General features: G+C 42.4%; 2 protein-coding genes across 11 annotated transcripts; one reads left to right on the top strand and one right to left on the bottom strand.

Annotated features, from left to right (window-relative positions):
- Nucleotides 1–8,412: 8,412 nt before the first annotated feature.
- On the bottom strand, nucleotides 8,413–10,808 carry LOC128704657 (glutathione S-transferase 1-like). Of its 5 annotated transcripts, none has more exons than XM_053799780.2 (4): nucleotides 10,604–10,808; nucleotides 9,733–9,935; nucleotides 9,326–9,467; nucleotides 8,413–8,896 (listed from the first exon to the last, which is right to left on the bottom strand). In XM_053799780.2, the coding sequence occupies exons 2-4, from the start codon at nucleotides 9,924–9,926 to the stop codon at nucleotides 8,585–8,587; spliced, it is 648 nt and encodes a 215-aa protein (XP_053655755.1). In that variant the 5' UTR covers nucleotides 9,927–9,935; nucleotides 10,604–10,808; the 3' UTR covers nucleotides 8,413–8,584. The 5 variants fall into 5 exon arrangements, with proteins under 5 accessions (XP_053655755.1, XP_053655753.2, XP_053655750.2 ...); XM_053799778.2 differs by having other exon boundaries at nucleotides 10,515–10,808; XM_053799775.2 differs by lacking the exon at nucleotides 10,604–10,808 and adding an exon at nucleotides 10,336–10,594.
- Nucleotides 10,809–12,485: 1,677 nt separating this feature from the next.
- Nucleotides 12,486–24,651, top strand: lark (RNA-binding protein lark). 6 transcript variants are annotated; one of them, XM_053799786.2, is made up of 9 exons: nucleotides 12,494–12,536; nucleotides 14,788–14,861; nucleotides 15,071–15,155; nucleotides 17,234–17,452; nucleotides 19,563–19,730; nucleotides 20,834–21,145; nucleotides 22,103–22,281; nucleotides 23,972–24,001; nucleotides 24,207–24,651. In XM_053799786.2, exons 4-9 carry the CDS (start codon nucleotides 17,246–17,248, stop codon nucleotides 24,235–24,237), a joined length of 927 nt encoding a protein of 308 aa, XP_053655761.1. In that variant the 5' UTR covers nucleotides 12,494–12,536; nucleotides 14,788–14,861; nucleotides 15,071–15,155; nucleotides 17,234–17,245; the 3' UTR covers nucleotides 24,238–24,651. The 6 variants fall into 6 exon arrangements, with proteins under 6 accessions (XP_053655759.1, XP_053655757.1, XP_053655761.1 ...); XM_053799785.2 differs by lacking the exon at nucleotides 12,494–12,536 and adding an exon at nucleotides 12,628–12,643; XM_053799784.2 differs by lacking the exon at nucleotides 14,788–14,861 and having other exon boundaries at nucleotides 12,486–12,536.
- The last annotated feature ends 3,095 nt before the right edge of the window (nucleotides 24,652–27,746 follow it).

Below are 27,746 nucleotides of genomic sequence, written 5' to 3' on the forward strand. Positions count from 1 at the left end.
AGGTCTGACAACTGACACTTGGCCTCGCAGAGGTCTGACAACTGACACTTGGCCTCGCAGAGGTCTGACAACTGACACTTGGCCTCTCAGCGGTCTGACAACTGACACTTGGCCTCGCAGAGGTCTGACAACTGACACTTGGCCTCACAGAGGTCTGACAACTGACACTTGGCCTCGCAGAGGTCTGACAACTGACACTTGGCCTCGCAGAGGGCTGACAACTGATACTTGGCCTCGCAGAGGTCTGACAACTGACACTTGGCCTCGCAGAGGTCTGACAACTGATACTTGGCCTCGCAGAGGTCTGACAACTGACATTTGGCCTCGCAGAGGTCTGACAACTGATACTTGGCCTCGCAGAGGTCTGACAACTGACACTTGGCCTCGCAGAGGTCTGACAACTGATACTTGGCCTCGCAGAGGTCTGACAACTGACACTTGGCCTCACAGAGGTCTGACAACTGACACTTAGCCTCGCAGAGGTCTGACAACTGATACTTGGCCTCGCAGAGGTCTGACAACTGACATTTGGCCTCACAGAGGTCTGACAACTGACACTTGGCCTCGCAGAGGTCTGACAACTGATACTTGGCCTCGCAGAGGTCTGACAACTGACACTTGGCCTCACAGAGGTCTGACAACTGACACTTGGCCTCGCAGCAGTCTGACAACTGACACTTGGCCTCACAGAGGTCTGACAACTGACACTTGGCCTCGCAGAGGTCTGACAACTGACACTTGGCCTCACAGAGGTCTGACAACTGACACTTGGCCTCACAGAGGTCTGACAACTGACACTTGGCCTCACAGAGGTCTGACAACTGACACTTGGCCTCGCAGAGGTCTGACAACTGACACTTGGCCTCGCAGAGGTCTGACAACTGACACTTGGCCTCGCAGAGGTCTGACAACTGACACTTGGCCTCTCAGCGGTCTGACAACTGACACTTGGCCTCGCAGAGGTCTGACAACTGACACTTGGCCTCACAGAGGTCTGACAACTGACACTTGGCCTCGCAGAGGTCTGACAACTGACACTTGGCCTCGCAGAGGGCTGACAACTGATACTTGGCCTCGCAGAGGTCTGACAACTGACACTTGGCCTCGCAGAGGTCTGACAACTGATACTTGGCCTCGCAGAGGTCTGACAACTGACACTTGGCCTCGCAGAGGTCTGACAACTGACACTTGGCCTCGCAGAGGTCTGACAACTGACACTTGGCCTCGCAGAGGTCTGACAACTGATACTTGGCCTCGCAGAGGTCTGACAACTGACACTTGGCCTCACAGAGGTCTGACAACTGACACTTAGCCTCGCAGAGGTCTGACAACTGACACTTGGCCTCACAGAGGTCTGACAACTGACACTTGGCCTCGCAGCAGTCTGACAACTGACACTTGGCCTCGCAGCGGTCTGACAACTGACACTTGGCCTCGCAGAGGTCTGACAACTGACACTTGGCCTCATAGAGGTCTGACAACTGACACTTGGCCTCGCAGCAGTCTGACAACTGACACTTGGCCTCACAGAGGTCTGACAACTGACACTTGGCCTCACAGAGGTCTGACAACTGACACTTGGCCTCGCAGAGGTCTGACAACTGACACTTGGCCTCACAGAGGTCTGACAACTGACACTTGGCCTCACAGAGGTCTGACAACTGACACTTGGCCTCGCAGCAGTCTGACAACTGACACTTGGCCTCGCAGCAGTCTGACAACTGACACTTGGCCTCACAGAGGTCTGACAACTGACACTTGGCCTCACAGAGGTCTGACAACTGACACTTGGCCTCGCAGCAGTCTGACAACTGACACTTGGCCTCACAGAGGTCTGACAACTGACACTTGGCCTCACAGAGGTCTGACAACTGACACTTGGCCTCGCAGCGGTCTGACAACTGACACTTGGCCTCACAGAGGTCTGACAACTGACACTTGGCCTCGCAGCAGTCTGACAACTGACACGTGGCCTCACAGAGGTCTGACAACTGACACTTGGCCTCACAGAGGTCTGACAACTGACACTTGGCCTCACAGTGGTCTGACAACTGACACTTGGCCTCGCAGCAGTCTGACAACTGACACTTGGCCTCACAGAGGTCTGACAACTGACACTTGGCCTCACAGAGGTCTGACAACTGACACTTGGCCTCGCAGCGGTCTGACAACTGACACTTGGCCTCACAGAGGTCTGACAACTGACACTAGGCCTCGCAGCGGTCTGACAACTGACACTTGGCCTCACAGAGGTCTGACAACTGACACTTGGCCTCGCAGCGGTCTGACAACTGACACTTGGCCTCGCAGCGGTCTGACAACTGACACTTGGCCTCTCAGCGGTCTGACAACTGACACTTGGCCTCTCAGCGGTCTGACAACTGACACTTGGCCTCTCAGCGGTCTGACAACTGACACTTGGCCTCTCAGCGGTCTGACAACTGACACTTGGCCTCGCAGCGGTCTGACAACTGACACTTGGCCTCGCAGCGGTCTGACAACTGACACTTGGCCTCTCAGCGGTCTGACAACTGACACTTGGCCTCTCAGCGGTCTGACAACTGACACTTGGCCTCTCAGCGGTCTGACAACTGACACTTGGCCTCGCAGCGGTCTGACAACTGACACTTGGCCTCTCAGCGGTCTGACAACTGACACTTGGCCTCTCAGCGGTCTGACAACTGACACTTGGCCTCTCAGCGGTCTGACAACTGACACTTGGCCTCTCAGCGGTCTGACAACTGACACTTGGCCTCGCAGCGGCTGACAACTGACACTTGGCCTCGCAGCGGTCTGACAACTGACACTTGGCCTCGCAGCGGTCTGACAACTGACACTTGGCCTCTCAGCGGTCTGACAACTGACACTTGACAACTGACACTTCTCGCAGCGGTCTGACAACTGACACTTGGCCTCGCAGCGGTCTGACAACTGACACTTGGCTTCTCAGCGGTCTGACAACTGACACTTGGCCTCTCAGCGGTCTGACAACTGACACTTGGCCTCGCAGCAACCCTGTTTAAATTATACACCAGCAGATAATTATAAAGATTATGAACATGATAATCATGACAGAGATAGTCATGATTATCATTATGATTATCATTGTGTCATGATTATAATTTTGTCATGATTATCATTATGTCATGATTATCATTATGATTATCATTGTGTCATGATTATCATTATGATTATCATTGTGTCATGATTATAATTTTGTCATGATTATCATTGTCATGATTATCATTATGATTATCATTGTGTCATGATTATCATTATGATTATCATTGTGTCATGGTTATCATTATGATTATCATTGTGTCATTGTAGTGATACTGGTCCTGTGGGGAGCAGCAGCAGGATAATACTGCACCACCTCTAGGGGCCCTTAACAACAACAACAGTTTGGTGTGTGTCATGGGCACCAACACATGGTGTGTGATTCTCTCCTACTTTATCCATTTATCAGCGATGCAGATTACATGGTGAGTTTAAATATGTGGCCTGTAGTTATAACTTTTCTCTTGACATATGCAAGACATCACCATCCCTGTAGAAGCCATTATTAGATGTACTAGTCATTATATTTTGTTGTTGCAGAAGTACTATGAAGATTCTATGTTCAATAAAGCCTAGAGATAAGGCCTGTGTTTCTATCACAACAATTTATTGAACATAGAATCCTGGGCTACCTGGTGGTGATCCTGAGCTAGACTACATCACAACATGGAGCGTTTACTGAAACCTGAGAGGCTAGACTGTGACCCCAGCTTATCAACGGCTGCTCAGGAATGGAAGCACTGGTTTAAGACTTTCGAAAACTTCTTGGGAGCCCTTCCTAAAGAAGATCTAGATAAACTAAGTCTGCTCATCAATTTTGTGTCACCTAAGATATATGAGGCTATTTCTGAGTGTAATACCTACGAAGATGCTATCAAAACCCTCAAGTCTCAGTATATTAAACCTACAAATGAAATCTTTGCACGCTATCGCCTTGCAACTCGCCGCCAGCAGATTGATGAGTCCTTAGAGGAATACTTTCAAGCACTGAAAATTTTAGGTAAGGACTGTCACTTCCAAGCAGTGACAGCTGCTCAGTATTGTGAAGAGTCCATCAGGGATGCTTTTATCAGTGGCCTGCAATCACCAATAATAAGGCAGCGTTTATTGGAGAATAAAACTCTCGACTTAGCCGCTGCCTTTGACCAGGCAAGAGCTCTAGATTCAGCCCAGAAGAATTCTGAAGTATACAGTACCACTCAGCCTTCTCGAGTGGTAAGTGCTGCAATTCCTGACCAAGACTCTTGCAATGAAGTTACTGGGGAACCTGCCTCAGTGACAGCAGCAGCAGGTACGGTGTGTTTCTTTTGTGGTTTTTCAAGACATCCACGTCCAAAGTGTCCTGCTCGTGAAGCAATGTGCCATAAATGCCACAAGAAAGGTCACTTTGCTAAAGTATGTCGTGCTAATGCATCAACAAGAGCTAGTGCCTCCACACATTCCAGTGATCATGCGACTCTAGCAACAGTGACTTCTGCGGCTACTCCAAATTCACTGTCAAAGGCAGTTGTGAAAGTACTCATCAAAGGAACAGAAGTAGATGGTCTTATTGATAGTGGCAGCTCAGAGAGTTTCATCAACCTTGACTTAGTTAAACGGTTGTCCTTGACTCTACATCACTCATCAGGTACCGTTTCCATGGCATCAACATCTCTCTCTATTCAGACCTTAGGGTTTTGTAAGGTAAATCTCAGAGTTAATGGAAAGGATTATCAAGATGTACATTTAGCTATTCTGCCACAACTGTGCTCTGATGTTATCCTTGGTCAGGACTTTCAGAAGCTGCATGGTAGTGTCACCTTAACATATGGAGGTGAACTGCCTCCTCTTGTTGTCTGTGGACTTAGCACTTTAAGGGTAGACCCACCAAAGCTGTTTGCAAATCTTACCGCGGATTGCCATCCTATATCAGCTAAGTCACGCCGCTATTCTTATGAGGATCGGATGTTCATTGAGAAAGAAACTCAGAGGCTGCTGAAGGAGGGTATTATAGAACCGAGTGATTCCCCTTGGCGTGCACAGGTTGTTGTTGTTAAGGGCCCCTAGAGGTGGTGCAGTATTATCCTGCTGCTGCTCCCCACAGGACCAGTATCACTACAGTCATGATTATCATTATGATTATCATTGTGTCATGATTATCATTATGATTATCATTGTGTCATGATTATCATTATGTCATGATTATCATTATGATTATCATTGTCATGATTATCAATATGATTATCATTATGTCATGATTATCATTATGATTATCATTATGTCATGATTATCATTGTCATGATTATCATTATGATTATCATTATGTCATGATTATCATTATGATTATCATTATGTCATGATTATCATTGTGTCATGATTATCATTATGATTATCATTGTCATGATTATCATTGTGTCATGATTATCATTATGTCATGATTATCATTGTGTCATGATTATCATTGTGTCATGATTATCATTATGATTATCATTATGTCATGATTATCATTATGATTATCATTGTGTCATGATTATCATTATGTCATGATTATCATTGTGTCATGATTATCATTGTGTCATGATTATCATTATGCCATGATTATCATTATGTCATGATTATCATTGTGTCATGATTATCATTGTGTCATGATTATCATTGTGTCATGATTATCATTGTCATGATTATCATTATGTCATGATTATCATTATGATTATCATTGTGTCATGATTATCATTATGATTATCATTGTCATGATTATCATTATGTCATGATTATCATTGTCATGATTATCATTATGATTATCATTGTGTCATGATTATCATTATGTCATGATTATCATTATGTCATGATTATCATTATGTCATGATTATCATTATGTCATGATTATCATTATGATTATAATTGTGTCATGATTATCATTATGATTATCATTGTGTCATGATTATCATTATGATTATCATTGTGCCATGATTATCATTATGTCATGATTATCAGTCATGATTATCATGATTATCATTGTGTCATGATTATCATTGTGTCATGATTATCATGATTATCATTGTGTCATGATTATCATTGTGTCATGATTATCATTATGTCATGATTATCAGTCATGATTATCATGATTATCATTGTGTCATGATTATCATTGTGTCATGATTATCATGATTATCATTGTGTCATGATTATCATGATTATCATTGTGTCATGATTATCATTATGTCATGATTATCATTATGTCATGATTATCATTGTGTCATGATTATCATGATTTTCATGATTATCATTGTGTCATGATTATCATTATCATGACACAATGATAATCATGAAAATCATGATAATCATGACACAATGATAATCATGACACAATGATAATCATGACACAATGATAATCATGACAATGATAATCATGACAATGATAATCATGACAATGATAATCATGACAATGATAATCATGACAATGATAATCATGACAATGATAATCATAACAATGATAATCATGATAATCATGACACAATGATAATCAAAAAAAGCTTGTTTAGGTACAGGAACACAAATATAATCATCACACCTAGTAACACGTGTAAATTACCCAGACTAACACAAAAGTGACTTATTTCCCCAGGGGTATGTAGAGCACTAGAAGTAAACTGTATGTGCTCTGATGGAACAACCTATTGATCTCAAGTTTAATATCTTCATTATGCACTCCATACCCATGGTGTTGGAAGTAGTCAAAAGATTATAAGAGGTACACAGTGGGTCCAGGGACTGTACCTCAACATTACAGCCATATAATGGGTTCAGGGACTGTACCTCAACATTACAGGCATATAATGGGTTCAGGGACTGTACCTCAACATTAGAGGCATACAATGGATCCAGGGACTGTACCTCAACATTACAGAGTCATAATGGGTCCAGAGACTGTACCTCAACATTACAGAGGTACATAATGGGTCCAGGGACTGTACCTCAACATTACAGAGTCATAATGGGTCCAGAGACTGTACCTCAACATTACAGAGGTACAAAATGGGCCCAGGGACTTTGTCTCAGTTTTGATAGCAGAGTTCTAAAGAAAGTTCCGTGACAGACGTAGAGGATATGGGCAGTGGCGGTGCCAAGGGGTCGCAGCCCCCCAAATGAAAGTCCATTTCAAAAATTAGTCCCCCTTTCCTCTGGCCTTCCCATGGAGGCACCCTGAAGCCCCTCCCTGAGGAGATATTCCAGCACCTCCCTGCAGGATAGTGTTTTAGTCTGCTATCCTGAAGACAGCAAGCCTAGACAGTAGATTTAGATAGTAGATTTTGCCACCTTAGTGGCTAGTTTATTGCGTACCCCAGATCCACTCTGTGGATGGTAGCACAAGAGCATATGGACACACCGAAGGCCTAGGTCCCAAAAAAAAAAAAAGGTTAGCAGGTGTACATACGGGTTTTTATTAATCTACATGTCTACAGTTCACAGTACGACCACAGGAGTGAAGACTAACCCACCTGTCATCAGTAATTAACTGACACATGGCAGTCCTCTCTTACTCTTTCCATATTGGAACTTAACTAGTGCTAGAGGGGTGAGAGGGACAAGAACCATATGGCAAATTCTGGATCTGTCCCTGTGATATAAGATCATGTATTGCATAGCCCCATCCCGTCGTATATCACATGCAACCTGGAGAGGGCTTCGGGGGTCAACGCCCCCCGCGGCTCTGAGACCAGGCCTCGTGGTGGATCAGGGTCTTATCAACCAGGCTGTCACTGTTATGCAGTGCAAGAGACATGGAATTACAAAACCTTCAAGAGGCTAGAGAGCTGAAGCAGAGCTGTCAGACAACTTTAAGAGGTCCAGGACCTTGAGAAGACCAATCTAAAAGTTAAAGGAACTTAAAACTTAAGCCTACAAGTTTACCAAAAACCTTCACTTCCACTACTTATGCCAGGTGGCTCACAGGTGGTGACATCTGACAAACACTATCAAAGTTAGTCAACACTATAGCTCAACATACTAACAAAGCTTTGTTAGTTCCCCTACTCCCTCCAGGAAGGGTAACTTAATGAGGGAAAAAACCGCAAAGGAGAATTAAGATTAGAGTATTTGGGTTAAATATCAGTAAGGAATTTATTCGAAAACCCCAGATGAACTCTGTTGTAAGGGTGAGAACGGTCGTGGGGGATTTGAAGATAAATGCAATAGGAAAACCAACTTAACAAATTTGTCCCCCAAGTAGTAGGCTTTTGCAAGGTGCAATTGTGAATTTCTTCTGATCTGTTAGACTGATGCAGCCTAAATACAAGAATGTGGTTGGCAATTTTAACAGTTTAAATAAGGAGTCATGGAAGCAACACATTAAGAGGGGAATAAAGAGGCAAACTTTGCTAGTAATTTATTCAAGTTTAGTACTCAGTTTACTTGGCACGTTACAAGTTTTCAGTGCGCAAGCAAACTGCAATAGAAGGGTTTCACTATGCTATTTAAGTTGTGGTTTTACTCTCGTGTTTAGTAATTAAACTAGTAGAAGTTTAGGAAACATGGCACATTAAATTTAAAGCTTCTTCAGTTTGTCTTCAGCCGTTTTTGCAAATTCTTCGACACCAGGTTGGTTGACCTCAGTGTAGCCTGGCAGTGTCGACTTGCACCTCTCAAGCCATGATACTACATTATCATGCATAGAAAGATCAACCCCGGCTGCTTCAATGGTAGACACTGTAGCTACGAGGACAATGTCTGCAACGGTGATATTGTTACCGACAGCCCACTCATGACCAGCCAGAAACTGGTTCAGCCAACGAAGAGCTTCTTGAAGGAGGTCCAGTTTGTGGGGCTCTACCTCTGTACCCATGCACAAGGGCGGAAACTGAAACCAAAATGTAACATTAAAAATGTGACTAAGTTTATAAAGAACGCCTGTGAGGAGAAAGTAGAGACTTTAAACAGCTCAGGAACTTTGAACTTGGGGAAAGTCTGCACAAAATCCATTTTAGGATTGAGTGCACAGGGCTTACAGGCGAAATACTTTAGTGTGGGGGCAAGGAAGGAGGGAGAGGGCTAAGTCTCATGCCCATTCTGAGGGTGGTAGTCAAAAGATTACAGAGGTACATAATGGGTCCAGTGACTGGAATCCAAAGTTATGATAGCTGAATTAGTCACAAAAGGTAATGAACTTCAGGTAGATCTGGTCACAATCATGACAATCTACACTCCTATACATGGTTACAATCATGAACAAATTACAAATTAAGGAGTCACTGACACGGGTGGTAGAGGAAGGAAATTGTGAACTTACTGCATAGTCCCCAAAGCGACGGTACAACGTGCCAAGGTCAAAATACAAGAGGCGATTAACTGTAGCACAAGTCTTTGCGTCACGAGGGTATAAAGAATCAGTCTTTCCATACTTGGTGGCGAGATAAGTACAAATTGGCGAGCTGGAAGTAAAAAAAAACTTTATAGCAGTATACCCGAGGGTTACGGGAGCCATTTGCAGAGGTAAATTAATGGAGTAAAGTGACGTGTCTACGCTAATGTAAGTTTAGACACCTAGCCACTTAGGATCAACTTTACTATTAAGTTTTATCTATAGCTCTTAAATACTAAGTAGTACCAGTCTTTTAAACTGGTCCAATAGTTTAAGTTTTGGTAGTTTAAGCAGTCAAATTGGATCTCAAGTCGCCCGTACTTGTGAAGACTCACCTTTCCCAGAGAACAAAGTCACCATCAACTAAAGTAGGTAGTGTGTGTTGAGGGTTTAGTGTTAGTACATCTGCTAGTTGCTCTTTTCCAGCTAAAAGGTCAACAGGCTTCAGGTTAAGCTCAATTTCCACAGCTTTAGCTGTTAACATGCCAGCCCGGCAAGGAGCAGACAAGACATTGTAGTAGTAATCCATGGATATTATCTGAAAAAAAAAAAATGAATTACCTACAGTGTCAGTTGTTATACAATTTAATATTAGGAAGAAAGGCCACGTAAATAAAGCTGAGGAGTTAGTAAAATTAAATTGTGTTGGCTGGTCTTAAAAATAATTTTTGGCAAGTTACATTGGAAGTTCCTAATTTAGATGTCATATTTATAATCATTTAGCTTTTTTGAATGACTTAGTAACCCGTAGCTAAACTTCAATATATTAGTGGAGAAGTTAACAGAGAAACTAGTTCTAGACATAAAAAAAAAGATTAGGAAATTCTTAAAGCGTCATTAAGCCCTAAAATCCACAGTTTTAAGATAACTTATCAATATACTATCCAATTTTTACAGATTATGAGACAAGTGGAGAGATATGTAGACTCCAGACCTACTGTAACACTGATGATTTAACACTTTTACAACGTCCATATACTTAGGAGGTCAACTTCTAGGTACTAGTGTGGAGGTGATGGTATATGTACCGTCAGACAGGTGACGTTACACTACCCACACTTCCCTGGTGTCACACGAGGTCAACTAGGTACTAGTGTGGAGGTGATGGTATATGTACCATCAGACAGGTGGCGTTACACTACCCACACTTCCCTGGTGTCACACGAGGTCAACTAGGTACTAGTGTGGAGGTGATGGTATATGTACCGTCAGACAGGTGATATTACACTACCCACACTTCCCTGGTGTCACACGAGGTCAACTAGGTACTAGTGTGGAGGTGATGGTATATGTACCGTCAGACAGGTGATATTACACTACCCACACTTCCCTGGTGTCACACGAGGTCAACTAGGTACTAGTGTGGAGGTGATGGTATATGTACCGTCAGACAGGTGATATTACACTACCCACACTTCCCTGGTGTCACACGAGGTCAACTAGGTACTAGTGTGGAGGTGATGGTATATGTACCGTCAGACAGGTGATGTTACACTACCCACACTTCCCTGGTGTCACACGAGGTCAACATAGCTGACCAACAATGTTACCTGACCAATCATGACCTGCCACACCAGTACCCTTCATAACCACTCTTAATATATACACCGAGAGCAGTATATCTGTCATAAACAGGATATATGCTTGAAAAGTACATTCCTCCCAGCATATTTATGTCCATGCTTAACTCTAAGGTAGACTTTAAACTCCATTAACCAACAAACAAGTCTTAATGACCCTCGTGTAGTAGACTTTAATCCCCATTAACCAACCAACCAATCTTAATGGCCCTGGTGTAGTAGATAGACTTTAAACCCCATTAACCAACCAACCAGTCTTAATGACCCTCGTGTAGTAGATAGACTTTAAACTCCATTAACCAATCACCTCTCTCTAACGGGTTCATTCAGGAAATTCTCTGTGTACACCAGGCCACAGAGTGTACAATTTACATATGTCACTATGTATAATAATTGTGCTTATGTGTACGTGTACCTAAATAAACTTACATATGTAACGTCGCATCGCGTCGCGTTGCGTCGTGTTGCGTCACGTTGCGTCGCATCGCGTCGCGTTGCGTCGTGTTGCGTCACGTTGCGTCAAGCCGAGTCAAAAAGCACCCAAAAAATAAGATATATTCGTCAGTATACCTAAAGTTAAAGTCAAGTACCAAATTACTGAATATAATTCTAATATGAATTATTTCACCCAAATCTCCTTGACAAAGTTACAGAGGTACATAATGGGTCCAGGAACTGTACCTCAACATTACAGAGGTACATAATGGGTCCAGGGACTGTACCTCAACATTACAGAGGTACATAATGGGTCCAGGGACTGTTGCTCAACATTACGGAGGTACATAATGGGTCCAGGGACTGTACCTCAACATTACAGAGGTACATAATGGGTCCAGGGACTGTACCTCAACATTACAGAGGTACATAATGGGTCCAGGAGCTGTACCTCAACATTACAAAGGTACACAATGGGTCCAGGGACTGTACCTCAACATTACAAAGGTACATAATGGGTCCAGGAGCTGTACCTCAACATTACAGAGGTACATAATGGGTCCAGGAGCTGTACCTCAACATTACAAAGGTACATAATGGGCCCAGGAACTGTACCTCAACATTACAGAGGTACATAATGGGTCCAGGAACTGTACCTCAACATTACAAAGGTACATAATGGGTCCAGGAGCTGTACCTCAACATTACAAAGGTACATAATGGGTCCAGGTGCTGTACCTCAACATTACAAAGGTACATAATGGGTCCAGGAGCTGTACCTCAACATTACAAAGGTACATAATGGGTCCAGGATCTGTACCTCAACATTACAAAGGTACATAATGGGTCCAGGAGCTGTACCTCAACATTATATACGTAATTACATAAGGGCGATGCCAGAATATTTTTGACAAAGATGAACGAAAAAAAAATTATTTAATTATTATATTTAAATAGAAGCGACTATGGTGTTACATATTAATTTATGCATATACATATAAATGTATATTATTTATATATACATATAATAGGCTCCACAAGGATAAATAATTAATAAAATCAAGTTCTCATTTGAGTGAATGTTGGAGGTGACGCCGCCATCTTGTGGTTCAGTGTTGTCTTGTGTTAGTCTACAATATTACTCTTATTATAGCTCTCTACACTACTCTTCTTGTACTCTACACTACTCTACTTGTACTCTACACTACTCTGCTTGTACTCGCGGCATCACGTACGTACTCAGCCTCTATGTACGTGATGAGTGATGAGTAGAGTACCAACCACATATTAAACCATTTTATTCACATATTTACATTATTTTTGGTTTATTTTGGTTAAATTTAGTGTTAAATTTACATAATAAACTTTGTGTGTTAAACATGTGTCCTCTATGTTAATATTTCAGAATTATTATGTAAAATACGTATGTCACTGACCCTTGTGGGTTTAGCGCTTCATTATTATTATAATAAAATACGTACGTCACTAATACAATATTTTATTACAGGAACGTTTCGCCCATCACATTTCTTCAGTTATGGTGAAGAATGACTGAAGAAGTTCGAGGTAATCAGTCCCTTTTGTGTCATCAGTCTCATCAATCTTGATAAAAGTACAGAATATGTACTCAACTAATTGTGGTTGAGTACAATTAGGAGTACATATGATAATTGACTCCAGGTTGAGGGACTGATTACCTCAAACTTTTTCTGATCGACTGTTGGTCTCAATATTGGACTGAGGAAGCCGCCGGTTGGTTAAATGTTTCCCCGTTATGATCACGCTAAATCCGTAGGATTATACAGCGCCTGTGGGGGGAGGACGGAAGGTATTCGCGGGTGCGGAGCACAGATCCAGTTCCCTGGATCAAGAGCACCTTGCTAGCATCAAGGAACCTCCCTTGAGCGGTAATGTTTTCAAAGTCGAGATATCCAGGTGTGGTGTAAGAGTCGTAATTTATTATCCTTCGACTTCGGTGTAATTTAACCGTCCTTAAGAGAGGTTCCTTGACGCTGGTGAGAGGCTCTTGATCCAAGGTCCCTCAAGAGAGGTTCCTTGTCGCTGGTGAGAGGCTCTTGATCCAAGGTCCCTCAAGAGAGGTTCCTTGACGCTGGTGAGAGGCTCTTGATCCAAGGACCCTCAAGAGAGGTTCCTTGATGCTGGTGAGAGGCTCTTGATCCAAGGTCCCTTGAGAGGTTCCTTGACGCTGGTGAGAGGCTCTTGATCCAAGGTCCCTCAAGAGAGGTTCCTTGACACTGGTGAGAGGCTCTTGATCCAAGGTCCCTCGAGAGGTTCCTTGACGCTGGTGAGAGGCTCTTGATCCAAGGTCCCTCAAGAGAGGTTCCTTGACGCTGGTGAGAGGCTCTTGATCCAAGGTCCCTCAAGAGGTTCCTTGATGCTGGTGAGAGGCTCTTGATCCAAGGTACCTTAAGGGAGGTTCCTTGATGCTGGGGAGGGGCTCTTGATCCAAGGTCCCTCGAGAGGTTCCTTGACGCTGGTGAGAGGCTCTTGATCTAGGGAATTTGATCAGTGCTTCAGTTCCCTGAATTAACCCTGAATACCTTCCATCCCCCCCCACAGGCGCTGTATAATCCTACGGGTTTAGCACTTTCCCGCGATTATAATAATGTCGGTTCTTTGAACCGTTTATCCACACGACCTCGAAGTTTTATTTTTGAAGACTTTTACGGTTTTATTGGCTGAAGGAGATGGCTTAAACTAGGGCTCGAAGTGAGTGAAATTGGTGATGCACGAGTCGCACCGAGACGCTAACTTTGTGCCTGTGTAATTCTGTAAGGTTGCCGTCAAATATTGTACTTTTGGCGTCATTTTCTTCGGAAAAAGATTGTCTACCATTTTAGGGTCGGGACAGTGAAACAATTAAAATTAAAATATTTTTTTAAATATACAAACACACGCATTCCTTGCTTAACCTGTTTAACAACCACTCGGACTTACGAGCAGCTCTCCCCTCAGGGATAGTTCCTTGATGTTGGCGAGGGGCTCTTGATTTAGGGAATTGGATCTGTGCTCCAGTTCCCCGAATTAAGCCTGAATGCCTTCCACATCCCCCCCCCAGGCGCTGTATAATCCTATGGGTTTAGCGCTTCCCCTTGATTATAATAATAATAATAATAAATAATACGAGCAGCTCTCCGACCAGTGTACTGTATGCGTATTTTTTTTGTTGTTTTTTAATGCCTAGTTTTATTTTTAATATTAGTAAAACTAAGAATGTTATAAATGGTGGAAAGGTGACGTTTAAAGAATATTGAAAGATGGTCGACACAAACCCACTACCAGTATGACATGCTTGAAATATCATTAAGGGGCAGTGCCTTGCTTAACAACCAATTCTTACTGACCTACTCGTAGGAACAGAATTTGGTCGTTAAGTGTGAAGTACAGTGGACCCCAACTAACGATCAGCTCCCAACTCGACCAATTATGTAAGTGTATTTTTGTAAGTGCTTTTGTAGGTGTATTTTTGGGGGTCTGAAATGGGCTAATCTAATTCACAATATTCCTTATGGGAACAAATTCGGTCAGTACTGGCACCTGAACATACTTCTGGAATGAAAAAGTATCGTTGTGTAGATGATACTGCTTATGAAGTGCTTTTATTTTAGGTATGTACAATTTACCAATTATTCCACAGTGGTCTGTGGACCAAGGGAGACCTGGAGACCCTGGCAGACTGAGGGATAATAGCTGTCTGTGGACCACAGCTGCCTGGAACCAAGGTAACACTTTGGATACTTACCTCTTATAGACGTCTGTAATATCCAGGATTATTGTGGACTAATATTATTGGTACGCAAGTATTTGGTTTAGTTTTATGTGGAAGTCTGTGAAATCTCGCCTCTTCTTGACTTGTCGTAGCTCATTAAAGTTTCCAGTTCAGTAGACATTACTTTTAACCCTTAAATGGTCCAAACGTATATATACGTTTTTTCAACATTTAAAAGTATGTAAAAAAATGTAGATCATCTTTTTTCTTTTTCATTTGAAAATGTGTAAAAAAAACGTAGATCTACGTTTGGAGCACTACGGATTTGAACGTCGATCTGTTTGGACCGTTTAAGGGTTAATGTAATAGCTACCCCTGACTTGGAGAAATTTATACCTGATTAGATATACAGTGGAACCTGGGTTTTCATATACTCTAGTTTGTGTGTAAAACTATAGATATTCTCTATAAAATGTATTTTTTGTTAATATTTCCCATGAGAAATAATGTAAATCCAATTAATCAATTCCAGACACCCAAAAATATTATCAAAAAATGCATTTTATAGAGAACTATACAGTGGAACCTCAAATATCGAACTTTCTTCGGTCCAGAAGGCTGTTCGAGTGCCTTTACCGAATGAATTTATTCCCATCAGGAATAATGTAAATTGGATTAGTCCATTTCAGACCCTCAAAAATACACTTATAAAAGCACTTACAAAAATACACTTAAGTAATTGGTTGTGTTGGGAGCAGTTTGATATTTGAGGTTCCACTCTAGTTTTACATACAAAGTAGGGCATACAAAAACCCAGGTTCCACTGTATAAGATAGAGCATCATTACAAAGATAGATCATTAACCTTAGATGTGAGCACACAGCTAAAAATAAAAATTAAAATGCATTATACTGTGCATGCATTGCTAGTATATTAACTCATCTTTTAAATAGTGTGTTACAGAAAGGGAATATATAAGTTTGTGACTTTTTTTTTTTGTAATATCAATCTTTGCATTTGGCCTAGTAGTGTCATCGCTCACAGTTAATGGCAGTGCTGCCGGCCACTCCTTACCCTGCTCACGACTAGTGTTACTTTCATTTTTTGACTGATCTCCAGGATAAGCTGTCTTTAGCTGCTGGAAAGAATGCTTAAGAATTGATTAGTTTGAAATTTGGAGTCAAAGAGCTGTACTATACAGTGGACCCCCGGTTTACGATATTATTTCATTCCAGAAGTATTTTCAGGTGCCAGTACTGACCGAATTTGTTCCCATAAGGAATATTGTGAATTAGATTAGTCCATTTCAGACCCCCAAACATACACATACAAACGCACTTACATAAATACACTTACATAATTGGTCGCATTGGGAGCTGATCGTAAACCGGGGGTCCACTGTATATCCTTCATCCAGTTTTGCTTCAGATTCTGGTTGACAATAGAGCTTGCGGTATGTTTGATGGGTGGTATCCTGGAAGGTTTTGCCTGCAACTTGAATACCTGGTAGTCTTTCTTGATTTGGGTGATGTAGGCTTGGCATTCCTTGCTGCCTCCTCAGGTAGATACTGCAGACCTAATCACTGTCTTCTCTGCTAGACACTACAGAACTAGATGTTAATGTACCTCCAGTTTTTGCTAGATTGATAGACAGCAATTTTCAGGTATGGGTTGGCTGTTCTTCCAGGAGCATGAGGCTTGTTAATATCTACAACAAATGCCCTGCCCGGCAGCTCTGTAGGACCCTTGTAGGTTTAGCGCTTCTTTTTTTATTATAATAATACAATAAACGCCTTGACTTTAATATGAGTGCTCTACTTGTACCTAAATATTTGTCCATCCCATTTTTCACATCTTTTAAATCAAGAATGATGCAAATGGTCTAAATCATTTGCAGTTAATTTGAATACAGTACTGTTAATTGTTATGTAAATAGATTTCAGAAAATCTTGGTGATTTTAAGTTAACACAGAATTTACTGTTGCAACTATTGGTATGTGTATTTAAATCAGGACTCTTGCAATATTTAAAACTGCAAGTTGCATATTTACATTTGACACGTTAGAATTAAAGCTAATTTTTTCCTGGTAGATTGTGATCAAGATGCCTGTAAGGGGAAATACTTTTAAAATATTTGTTGGTAACTTGAGTGATCGTGCAACTGGCTCCGACATCAGGGAACTCTTTGAAGCTCATGGAACGGTGGTTGAAGCTGATGTGGTAAAAAACTATGGATTTGTTCACATGGAGAAGGATGAGGAGGGTCAGGCAGCCATAGAAGCACTCAATGGACATTCCCTGCACGGAAAGGTAAATCTTCTAGTGGATATCATAAATTATTATTTGTAACCATTTTGATAGTGAAAGGTTTGAGAATCAGAGTTGTGCCTTAATTCCTTTAATAACAGTTTACAAAATGATTCTTTTTTTATATATATATTTTGCTAGTAACTTCATGTTTAGAGATTCAAAAGTGTAAACTTGTAGTTGCTTGAGGGATAACCAAATGTGAGATTTGTTTTAATATTGTTTTAGTGAAATTTCCCACCTGTACACAAGGCAGGATTGAGGGTACGTAAGGCAAGATTGAGGGTACGTAAGGCAAGATTGAGGGTACGTAAGGCAAGATTGAGGGTACGTAAGGCAAGATTGAGGGTACATAAGGCAGGATTGAGGGTATGGAAGGCAGGATTGAGGGTACGTAAGGCAAGATTGAGGGTACATAAGGCAGGATTGAGGGTACGGAAGGCAGGATTGAGGGTACGTAAGGCAAGATTGAGGGTACATAAGGCAGGATTGAGGGTACGTAAGGCAAGATTGAGGGTACATAAGGCAGGATTGAGGGTACAGAAGGCAAGATTGAGGGTACATAAGGCAGGATTGAGGGTACGGAAGGTAGGATTGAGGGTACGGAAGGCAGGATTGAGGGTACGGAAGGCAGGATTGAGGGTACGGAAGGCAGGATTGAGGGTACGGAAGGCAGGATTGAGGGTACGGAAGGCAGGATTGAGGGTACGGAAGGCAGGATTGAGGGTACGGAAGGCAGAATTGAGGGTACGGAAGGCAGGATTGAGGGTACATAAGGCAGGATTGAGGGTGCACGAGGCAGGATTGAGGGTGCGCAAGGCAGGATTGAGGGTACACGTGGAAGGATTGAGAGTGCATGAGGCAGGATTGAGGGTGCGCAAGGCAGGATTGAGGGTGCACGAGGCAGGATGGAGGGTATACGAGTCTGGATGGAGGGTATACGAGGCAGGATGAAGGGTGCGCGAGGCGGGCTGGAGGGTGCACGAGGCAGGATTGAAGGTGCACAAGGCAGGATTGAAGGTGCACAAGGCAGGATTGAAGGTGCATGAGGCAGGATTGAAGGTGCACGAGGCAGGATTGAAGGTGCACGAGGCAGGATGGAGGGTACACGAGGCAGGATGGAGGGTACACGAGGCAGGATTGAAGGTGCACGAGGCAGGATGGAGGGTACACGAGGCAGGATGGAAGGTACACGAGGCAGGATGGAGGGTGCGCGTGGCGGGATTGAAGGTGCACAAGGCAGGATTGAAGGTGCACGAGGCAGGATTGAGAAAGGGTGAAGCTTTATTTTAGTATTGGTGAATAAATCCTTACAATCCAGTGAATATTAAATAATATTACTCTTTAGGTTTTAGCATTTGGCCATAAATCATCTCTTATACTCCTTCACTTTTATGTCTAAAAAACTACAAGCTTGTAAATTTTTAATAAACATTTGTAAAAACATTAGTGGAGTACTGTAGACATTGCCAGGTTATAAATGGTAACAAGAGTGTGGAGACTTGAAGCAGAGATAGTCTTAGGCAGGACAACACTGAATACAATTCACTTGAGGAAATATACACTGTATTTGCTATATTCAAATATAAAATTCCAGTATAGTTAGGGAATGCCTTTCCATTAGGGTTGGGAATACATTCCATTAATGATTTTAGAGAAGGGTCCAAGACCTGGGGTTTTGGCCCCTGCAGGGTCCATGAGCTTGATTTCCCAACAAACACAGACTTAACCCTTAAACTGTCCAAACATAGATCTACGTTCACATGCGTATTGCTCCGAACGTAATTACGTTTTATTTTACATGCTTTCAAATGTAAAAAAAATGTAGAGGTACGTTCGGAGCGCTACGCACGTGAACGTAGATCTATGTTTGGACAGTTTAAGGGTCAAAAATAAAGTTGCACACACAAAAGAGTTTATAAACGCTATAGAAAATTCCAAAACATAAAAATTTCCTTGCTAGACTTGCACATTACTTTTCTTTAACAGTCTAGTAAGATTTTGCTATTAATTTTAGTCCTTTGGATTATGTATTTATTAAGATTTTGTTTTTGTTGCAGTGATTTTAAGAAGAGCAAATATTACTTAGGTTTTAATGAAAGGCTTGTTACAGCCAATGGTGGTTGAGGCATCCACTGGTGCTAGGAAGGGCGGTAATCAGAAGACAAAAATATTTGTTGGCAATCTTCATAAAGATTCCAAACTTGAGGAGCTGAAGAGCCTCTTTGAGGTGTATGGCAGTGTAGTAGAGGCTGACATTTTGACCAACTATGCTTTTATTGTAAGTATATTGTAATACAAAATTATTTTGTCGCTTTTTCTTTGCGTATACAGTGGACCCCCGCATAACGATCACCTCCGAATGCGACCAATTATGTAAGTGTATTTATGTGTGTTTGTACGTGTATGTTTGTGGGTCTAAAATGGACTAATCTACTTCACAATATTCCTTATGGGAACAAATTCGGTCAGTACTGGCACCTGAACATACTTCTGGAGTGAAAAAATATCGTTAACCGAGGGTCCACTGTATTACTATATTAGCAGTTTGGAGGGATATGTTGTGTATCTTTATACGTATATGCTTTTAAACTGTTGTGTTCTGAGCACCTCTGCAAAAACAGTGATTATGTGTGAGTGAGGTGAAAGTGTTGAATGATGATGAAAGCATTTTCTTTTTGGGTATTTTCTTTCTTTTTTGGGTCACCCTGCCTCGGTGGGAGATGGCTGACTTGTTGAAAAAAAAAAAAAAATTACTATACAGCCTCTCCTCACTTAGCGACGCACTGGTTTACCAACGACTCGGACTTATGACCGACTCTGACCACTATGCATACCTAATAATGTATATTAGAGCTGATTTCCTCTATTCAAAAGTATACCAGAAATTTTATAAATGGTGCAAAGGTGACATTACAACAATATCAAAGATGGTTGACACAAACCCACTACCATTATAGTATGGAAACATGAACACATATGCAGTTTAATGTGATCCTTTATTGACAACGTTTCGCCCACACAGTGGGCTTTTTCAAGTCACAAACAGATCTACCTGGGGTGGAAGGTACGTGAGTATCTGTTTGTGACTTGAAAAAGCCCACTGTGTGGGCGAAACGTTGTCAATAAAGGATCACATTAAACTGCATATGTGTTTGTTTCCATTGTGTCGGTATTTTATACCATTTATTTTCACCATTATAGTATGCTCCTCACTTAGTGATGAATTTATTTACCGATGTGGTCTTAGGAACGGAACTTGGTCGTTAAGCGAGGAGAGGCTGTATTACATCGTCATTACTATTGGTTGAAAAATTAGGAATATAAAATAATTCTTTACACTGATGTTTTCCCTTTTAAATATCGACTGTTTTAATTTTTCAGCACATGGACGATGAGGCTCAGGCACAGAGAGCAATTCGTGAACTGGATGGCTATGAGCTGCATGGTTTGCGCTTGAGAGTCCAAGAGTCTACTTCCCGAGTCAGGCAGCAAGCTGGAATGGGAAATCCAGACATGTGTTACCGTTGTGGATCTGGTGGACACTGGTCCAAGGAGTGCCCTAGGGATGGTCGGATTGGGGGCTTTCGTTTTCCTGATCGTGAGCGTGGAGGCCGGAGCTTTGGAAGTAGATACGATCCCTATCCGCCGCCACCACCACCCAGCTATGCTAGGGAGCGTATGTTGCGTTTCAGGGTCAGTTTCATATTCCTACATCAGTATGTATTTACACCGTATGATAAAGGCTTGAAAAACAGTGGACTGGATTACTAGAGTGTACACAAGTGTTTCAGGATTTAGCCCTTTTAAAATGTTTCATCCTGCAATTGCTGTGCAAGATTTCCAATACCGAATCTGATGATAAAAATACCCTTCCTTTATTTTTAATGTTAAAGATCTAATGGGCGACATACCAATATGGGAAGATTTGGGTGACTGACACTTCATAATATACAGTGGAACCTCAAAAATCGAACTTTCTTCGGTCCAGAAGTCTGTTCGAGTGCCTTTACCGAATGAATTTATTCCCATCAGGGATAATGTAAATTAGATTAGTCCATTTCAGACCCTTAAAAATACACTTATAAAAGAACTTACAAAAATACACTTACATTATTGGTTGTGTTGGGAGCAGTTCGATTTTTGAGGTTCCACTGTACTTGAAAAAAAGTACAGTGGTACCCTGAGTTTCATACTGCTCCCAACTCTAACAATTGTGTAAGTGTATTATTGTCAGTGCTTTTGTAAGTGTATTTTTGGGGGTCTGAAACGGACTAATCTAATTTACATTATTCCTTATGGGAACTAATTCATTCAGTAACGGCACTTGAAACAGCCTTCTGGAACGAAGAAAGTTCGAAACTCGGGGTACCACTGCACTTATATTGCAAGGGGCATGATGTGCTAGCATGACAGTAGCACTATAGATAACAGTTATGGATATTGTAAGTACATTCTATTGTTAGCAAATGTATAAGAACACCATGTTTTGCTTACCAGAAGTGAGATGTATCCGTATTGTCTCTTTAGTTGCTCGTGTCCATTTACCTAGTATTTTCGGTAATTTTAAGAATGCTATATTATCATACTTACTATATTATCATACACTATATTATCATACTTACACCTATGATAAAATTTAATTCTCCTCAGGATGATTTCGATCGATTTGATCGATATGACCGTTATTATGATGAAGGCCTATATGAGCGCCGCGGTGAACATCCCCCACCTCCACCACCCATTCTAGATGACTTGTATGAACGACGCCTTCCCCCGCTGCCACCTCATCCTGATTACCTGCGATATGGTCGACGATCACCTCCACCACGGTTAGTGTTTTAAATCTAATGTTTTTAGTTGTATGTATATTTGATTTTTACCGGTTAGTCGGACTTGAGTCCTGGACGTGGAAAGTACAGTGCCTGCACTCTAAAGGAGGGGTTTGAAATGACATCTAATCTGTCTAATCTGTGTTGCTGGCAAGGCAGTGATAATGTGAATAATGATGAAAGTGTTTCTTTTTTGGGTCACCCTGCCTTGGTGGGAGACAGCCAGCATGTAAAAAAAAAATATTTTGTTTTTATTAATTTTATTGTTGCAGTATTTTTTCTCTTAAACAGTATTTGCAAATTGCTACAATTTACAGGTCTGTCACTCATACAATACTATTGTATGGACTTTTTTTTTTTTTTCTCAGTTATCATAGGATTTAAAACTGCATTATCTTATTTGTCAGTGGTTTTTGTAAATGCACTAAGTCTGTACCTTTTAGTGACTAGGCAATTTTAATATTATCATCTACATTTTTCTCCTGCTTTGTGAAACAAGCTGATATACTTGCCACATAAAATGGTAACTGTTTAAATCTTCCTATAATCCTAATTCTCTAAATCTTAAAAAAGAAAAAAAAGTCTTAACATTTAGGCTCATTGATAACTTTATCTTTGATAATGTACAGTGGAACCTCGGTACTCGAACAGCTCCCTGCTTGAGCAGTTCGGTATTCAAACGCTTTGTTCTGTAAAAAGAATTACTTGGTAGTCGACCGTTTGCTCGGCACCTGACTGAACATACACAACCTGCCGGAACTTTGCTGTAGACTATTTTGTGTTTCTTCGCATTTTTGTTTTTATATTTGTATAAATAAGTAACCATGGGGGCCTAAGAAGATTAGTGATAACAGCCAACTAAAAAGAAAATTCGTTGGGAAAAATTCGTTCGGTACTCGAACAGATCGACATTCAAACAGCCTTGTGGAAGGAATTAAGTTCGAGGATCCGAGATTGCACTAAATCTCTAACACTCAGATTCATTGTGCATAACAAGCAAAAGAAATTTGCTGATACTTTATACTGTACTAAGATGGTCTTTAAACCTAACAAAGTAAGCAAAATTTGTTGTAGCCTTGAAGATGAGTGATTGTGCGCAGATTGAGTCAAATTTCTACTGTGAGGGAGTTGCTATTTATAGCGAGTGCAGTAGCTTTACGACTATTATAATATTAATTCATTCACTTAGAGCTAAGCATTCATCTCCCCTTAAAATGATGACTAGAACTTAATTTGTTGAGGGGTGATACAGTAAGCTTCTGTTCCTTGACGTAAAGCTGAATATCAAATAGTCAGTTTCCTCCCCTTCCCTACTTTCAAATAGATTATAACATTAAAGAGAATTTTCCTAGAAATAGTGAAGGAACTGTTGCCAACATCTTGTGCACTTCATAATCTCTTGTTTACAAGTCATTCATTAGCCAGTGTGTGTTTTGATATTTGTTACTTAGTAAATGTTGGTTAGACACCTTACTGTACACTGCTTCATGGTGGATATGTCAAGTTGAACCCCAAAATTGGTGAACCTCTTAATTCACTTGCTTTGATTAGATGAATGTAGTCGATACTAATTTTGTTAGTCCTGTTTGTCCTGATGTTTTCCTTGTATGTAGGTGAAGTGCATATATTGTAAGAGACAGACAATACAAGTACAAGAATATATTTTGTCTTATTGGTATTATTCTTACAGTTACCCTCCTCCACCTCCACCAATGCGTGGGTGAGTATGTTAATTTTAAGAACAATTTAATTGTAAGGCACATCACATAGTATTTAGTAAATTCTGCTCTTCATTTGACATAATCTCCAGCATCCATACGCATTTCTTTTTAGCTTTAAGGCTGTTTACTGTCATGATAATTTGATGGTTGACATAGGGAGGGCACAGGTGAGAACTAACACCCTCCCCTTCCTTATCGCCGCAGTTACGGCCCACCGGACCGCCGGCCATACTAAGCGCGCGACATACGCCGGGAGCATCGCCGCCGAACCCTTGATCGTTGGTGCGGGGCGCGGTACTGTGGTGTCAGCGTGTAATCGTAACTTGTAGTGTCCGCGTCGGCTCCGCCCGGATCCATACTGCCGCCGTGGCTATGCCGTGCCGCGCTGCTCTAGCAACCTAGGATGGGCACACGAAGCTCATTCGTGATACCCCCAAAGGGCATTACCCTGTTATTGAATATCACTATCAGTCCGATTAATTTTTTTCCTTTAGTTAGAAATTACTGTCAAGATCGATCATTCTTCTCGGTTAGGTTGAGGTACTGTTCCTTAAGTTCCTTTGTTTTATATTTTGTTGTAATATAGACCACATTGTACTATGAATGTTAAGGAATAATTACAAATAAAAGGAAGAACCGTACAGATTAATCTCTTGTTTTACTGACTGTGGAATCCTTCGGTATCTGTATCTTGAATACTGCTTTAACTTGCTTTACAAGAGTTGAGAGTATTCTTAAGATGATTGGACAGTGATAACACCTACAGATGCCTTGAGATGTCAAACGGTTCGGTTGATACTGGTAAGTTGCCAGACTATTGGAACGTTAAATTCAAAGCTGCCCTCCTCTTAGTGCGTATGGTGATTTCAGTGTTCTACCCATCTACAAGCTCGTTTGAAAGTTATACATTTATTAGTTTGTTTATTAATGTTTGTTTAATTTTTGTGTGTACTGTATAAGTAATAGTTGCGGTTCTTAAACCTTAATGTGATTTTGCTTGTCAATCAGTTAACAGAAGTTGTAGCCAATAGATGTTTTTTCTTTTGTTTATTAGGATGGCTCGTGTAAATCTTTAACAAGAATCTTCTTCACATTTATACTGGCCTCAGTAGTGGACACGTTTCATGATGTTTGAACCCATTCAAACTTCCTCAAATTAAGCCTGAATGTTTTATATTCCCCAGGCGCTGTATAACCCCTATGGGTTTAGCGCTCCCCTGTGAATGTAATACTCTGTTTTACCATATCTTGTTACCATTTCTTCTATTAACTTTTTAACAAGTAACTAAAATGTTTTATATTCCTAATATTTTTTTTTGATAACATCGGCCATTTCCGGCTGAGGCAAGATGACCCAAAAAAGAAGGAATGCTTTCATCATCACTCCATCACTGTCTTGCCAGAGGCAGGCTGACTCTACAGCTCAAAAATTGCAACATATCAGCCCCTCCTCCAGAGTGCAGGCACTGTACTTCCTACCTTCACCCCTCCTTCAGAGTGCAGGCACTGTACTTCCTACCTTCACCCCTCCTTCAGAGTGCAGGCACTGTACTTCAAAACCTTCACCCATCCTTCAGAGTGCAGGCACTGTACTTCCTACCTTCACCCCTCCTTCAGAGTGCAGGCACTGTACTTCCCACCTACACCTCTCCTTCAGAGTGCAGGCACTGTACTTCCTACCTTCACCCCTCCTTCAGAGTGCAGGCACTATACTTCCCACCTTCACCCCTCCTTCAGAGTGCAGGCACTGTACTTCCTACCTTCACCCCTCCTTCAGAGTGCAGGCACTATACTTCCCACCTTCACCCCTCCTTCAGAGTGCAGGCACTGTACTTCAAAACCTTCACCCCTCCGTCAGAGTGCAGGCACTGTACTTCCTACCTTCACCCCTCCTTCAGAGTGCAGGCACTGTACTTCCCACCTACACCTCTCCTTCAGAGTGCAGGCACTGTACTTCCCACCTTCACCCCTCCTTCAGAGTGCAGGCACTGTACTTCCCACCTACACCTCTCCTTCAGAGTGCAGGCACTGTACTTCCCACCTTCACCCCTCCTTCAGAGCACAGGCACTGTACTTCCCACCTTCACCCCTCCTTCAGAGTGCAGGCACTGTACTTCCCACCTTCACCCCTCCTTCAGAGTGCAGGCACTGTACTTCCCACCTTCACCCCTCCTTCAGAGTGCAGGTACTGTACTTCCCACCTCCACCCCTCCTTCAGAGCACAGGCACTGTACTTTAAAACCTTCACCCCTCCTTCAGAGCACAGGCACTGTACTTCCCACCTTCACCCCTCCTTCAGAGTGCAGGTACTGTACTTCCCACCTTCACCCCTCCTTCAGAGCACAGGCACTGTACTTCCCACCTTTACCCCTCCTTCAGAGTGCAGGCACTGCACTTCCCACCTTCACCCCCTCCTTCAGAGCACAGTCACTGTACTTCCCACCTTCACCCCTCCTTCAGAGCACAGGCATTGTACTTCCCACCTTCACCCCTCCTTCAGAGTGCAGGCACTGTACTTCCCACCTTCACCCCTCCTTCAGAGTGCAGGCACTGTACTTCCCACCTTCACCCATCCAGAGTGCAGGCACTGTACTTCCCACCTTCACCCCTCCTTCAGAGCACAGGCACTGTACTTCCCACCTACACCTCTCCTTCAGAGTGCAGGCACTGTACTTCCCACCTTCACCCCTCCTTCAGAGCACAGGCACTGTACTTCCCACCTTCACCCCTCCTTCAGAGTGCAGGTACTGTGCTTCCCACCTCCACCCCTCCTTCAGAGCACAGGCACTGTACTTTAAAACCTTCACCCCTCCTTCAGAGCACAGGCACTGTACTTCCCACCTTCACCCCTCCTTCAGAGCACAGGCACTGTACTTCCCACCTTTACCCCTCCTTCAGAGTGCAGGCACTGTACTTCCCACCTTCACCCCCTCCTTCAGAGCACAGGCACTGTACTTCCCACCTACACCTCTCCTTCAGAGTACAGGTACTGTACTTCCAACCTTCACCCCTCCTTCAGAGCACAGGCACTGTACTTCCCACCTTCACCCCTCCTTCAGAGCACAGGCACTGTACTTCCCACCTTCACCCCTCCTTCAGAGCACAGGCACTGTTCTTCCCACCTTCACCCCTCCTTCAGAGTGCAGGCACTGTACTTCCCACCTTCACCCCTCCTTCAGAGCACAGGCACTGTACTTCCCACCTACACCTCTCCTTCAGAGCACAGGCACTGTACTTCCCACCTTCACCCCTCCTTCAGAGCACAGGCACTGTTCTTCCCACCTTCACCCCTCCTTCAGAGTGCAGGCACTGTACTTCCCACCTACAGGACTCACCTCTCCTCCACAGCACAGGCACTGTACTTCCCACCTACAGGACTCACCTCTCCTCCACAGCACAGGCACTGTACTTCCCACCTTCACCCCTCCTATCCTATCTGTGCACCTCAGGTGAAAGTAATGTTTTGAGTGACCCTACCTATGTGGGTGATGGCCAGCATGTTAAAACAACAAATCATACATATTACCCTCAAACGTGGTATCCCTTACTTCGTCACCTCCTCACTACAATGTTTGAAGTCCATCCATGTGTTGTTACCACTATACTCCGGTATACTTTTTTTTTTTACCTCTGTTCATCAACTTTGTTTCCACACGCTTTAGTATACCACTACCTTTTTTCTTTTGTCATCTGTGGTTCACCTTGTCTTTCATAGACCTATTTGAGGATGTATCCATTCCTGCA

The sequence above is a fragment of the Cherax quadricarinatus genome, chromosome 100 (genome assembly GCF_038502225.1).
Source record: "Cherax quadricarinatus isolate ZL_2023a chromosome 100, ASM3850222v1, whole genome shotgun sequence".
Taxonomy (NCBI): Eukaryota; Metazoa; Arthropoda; class Malacostraca; order Decapoda; family Parastacidae; genus Cherax; species Cherax quadricarinatus.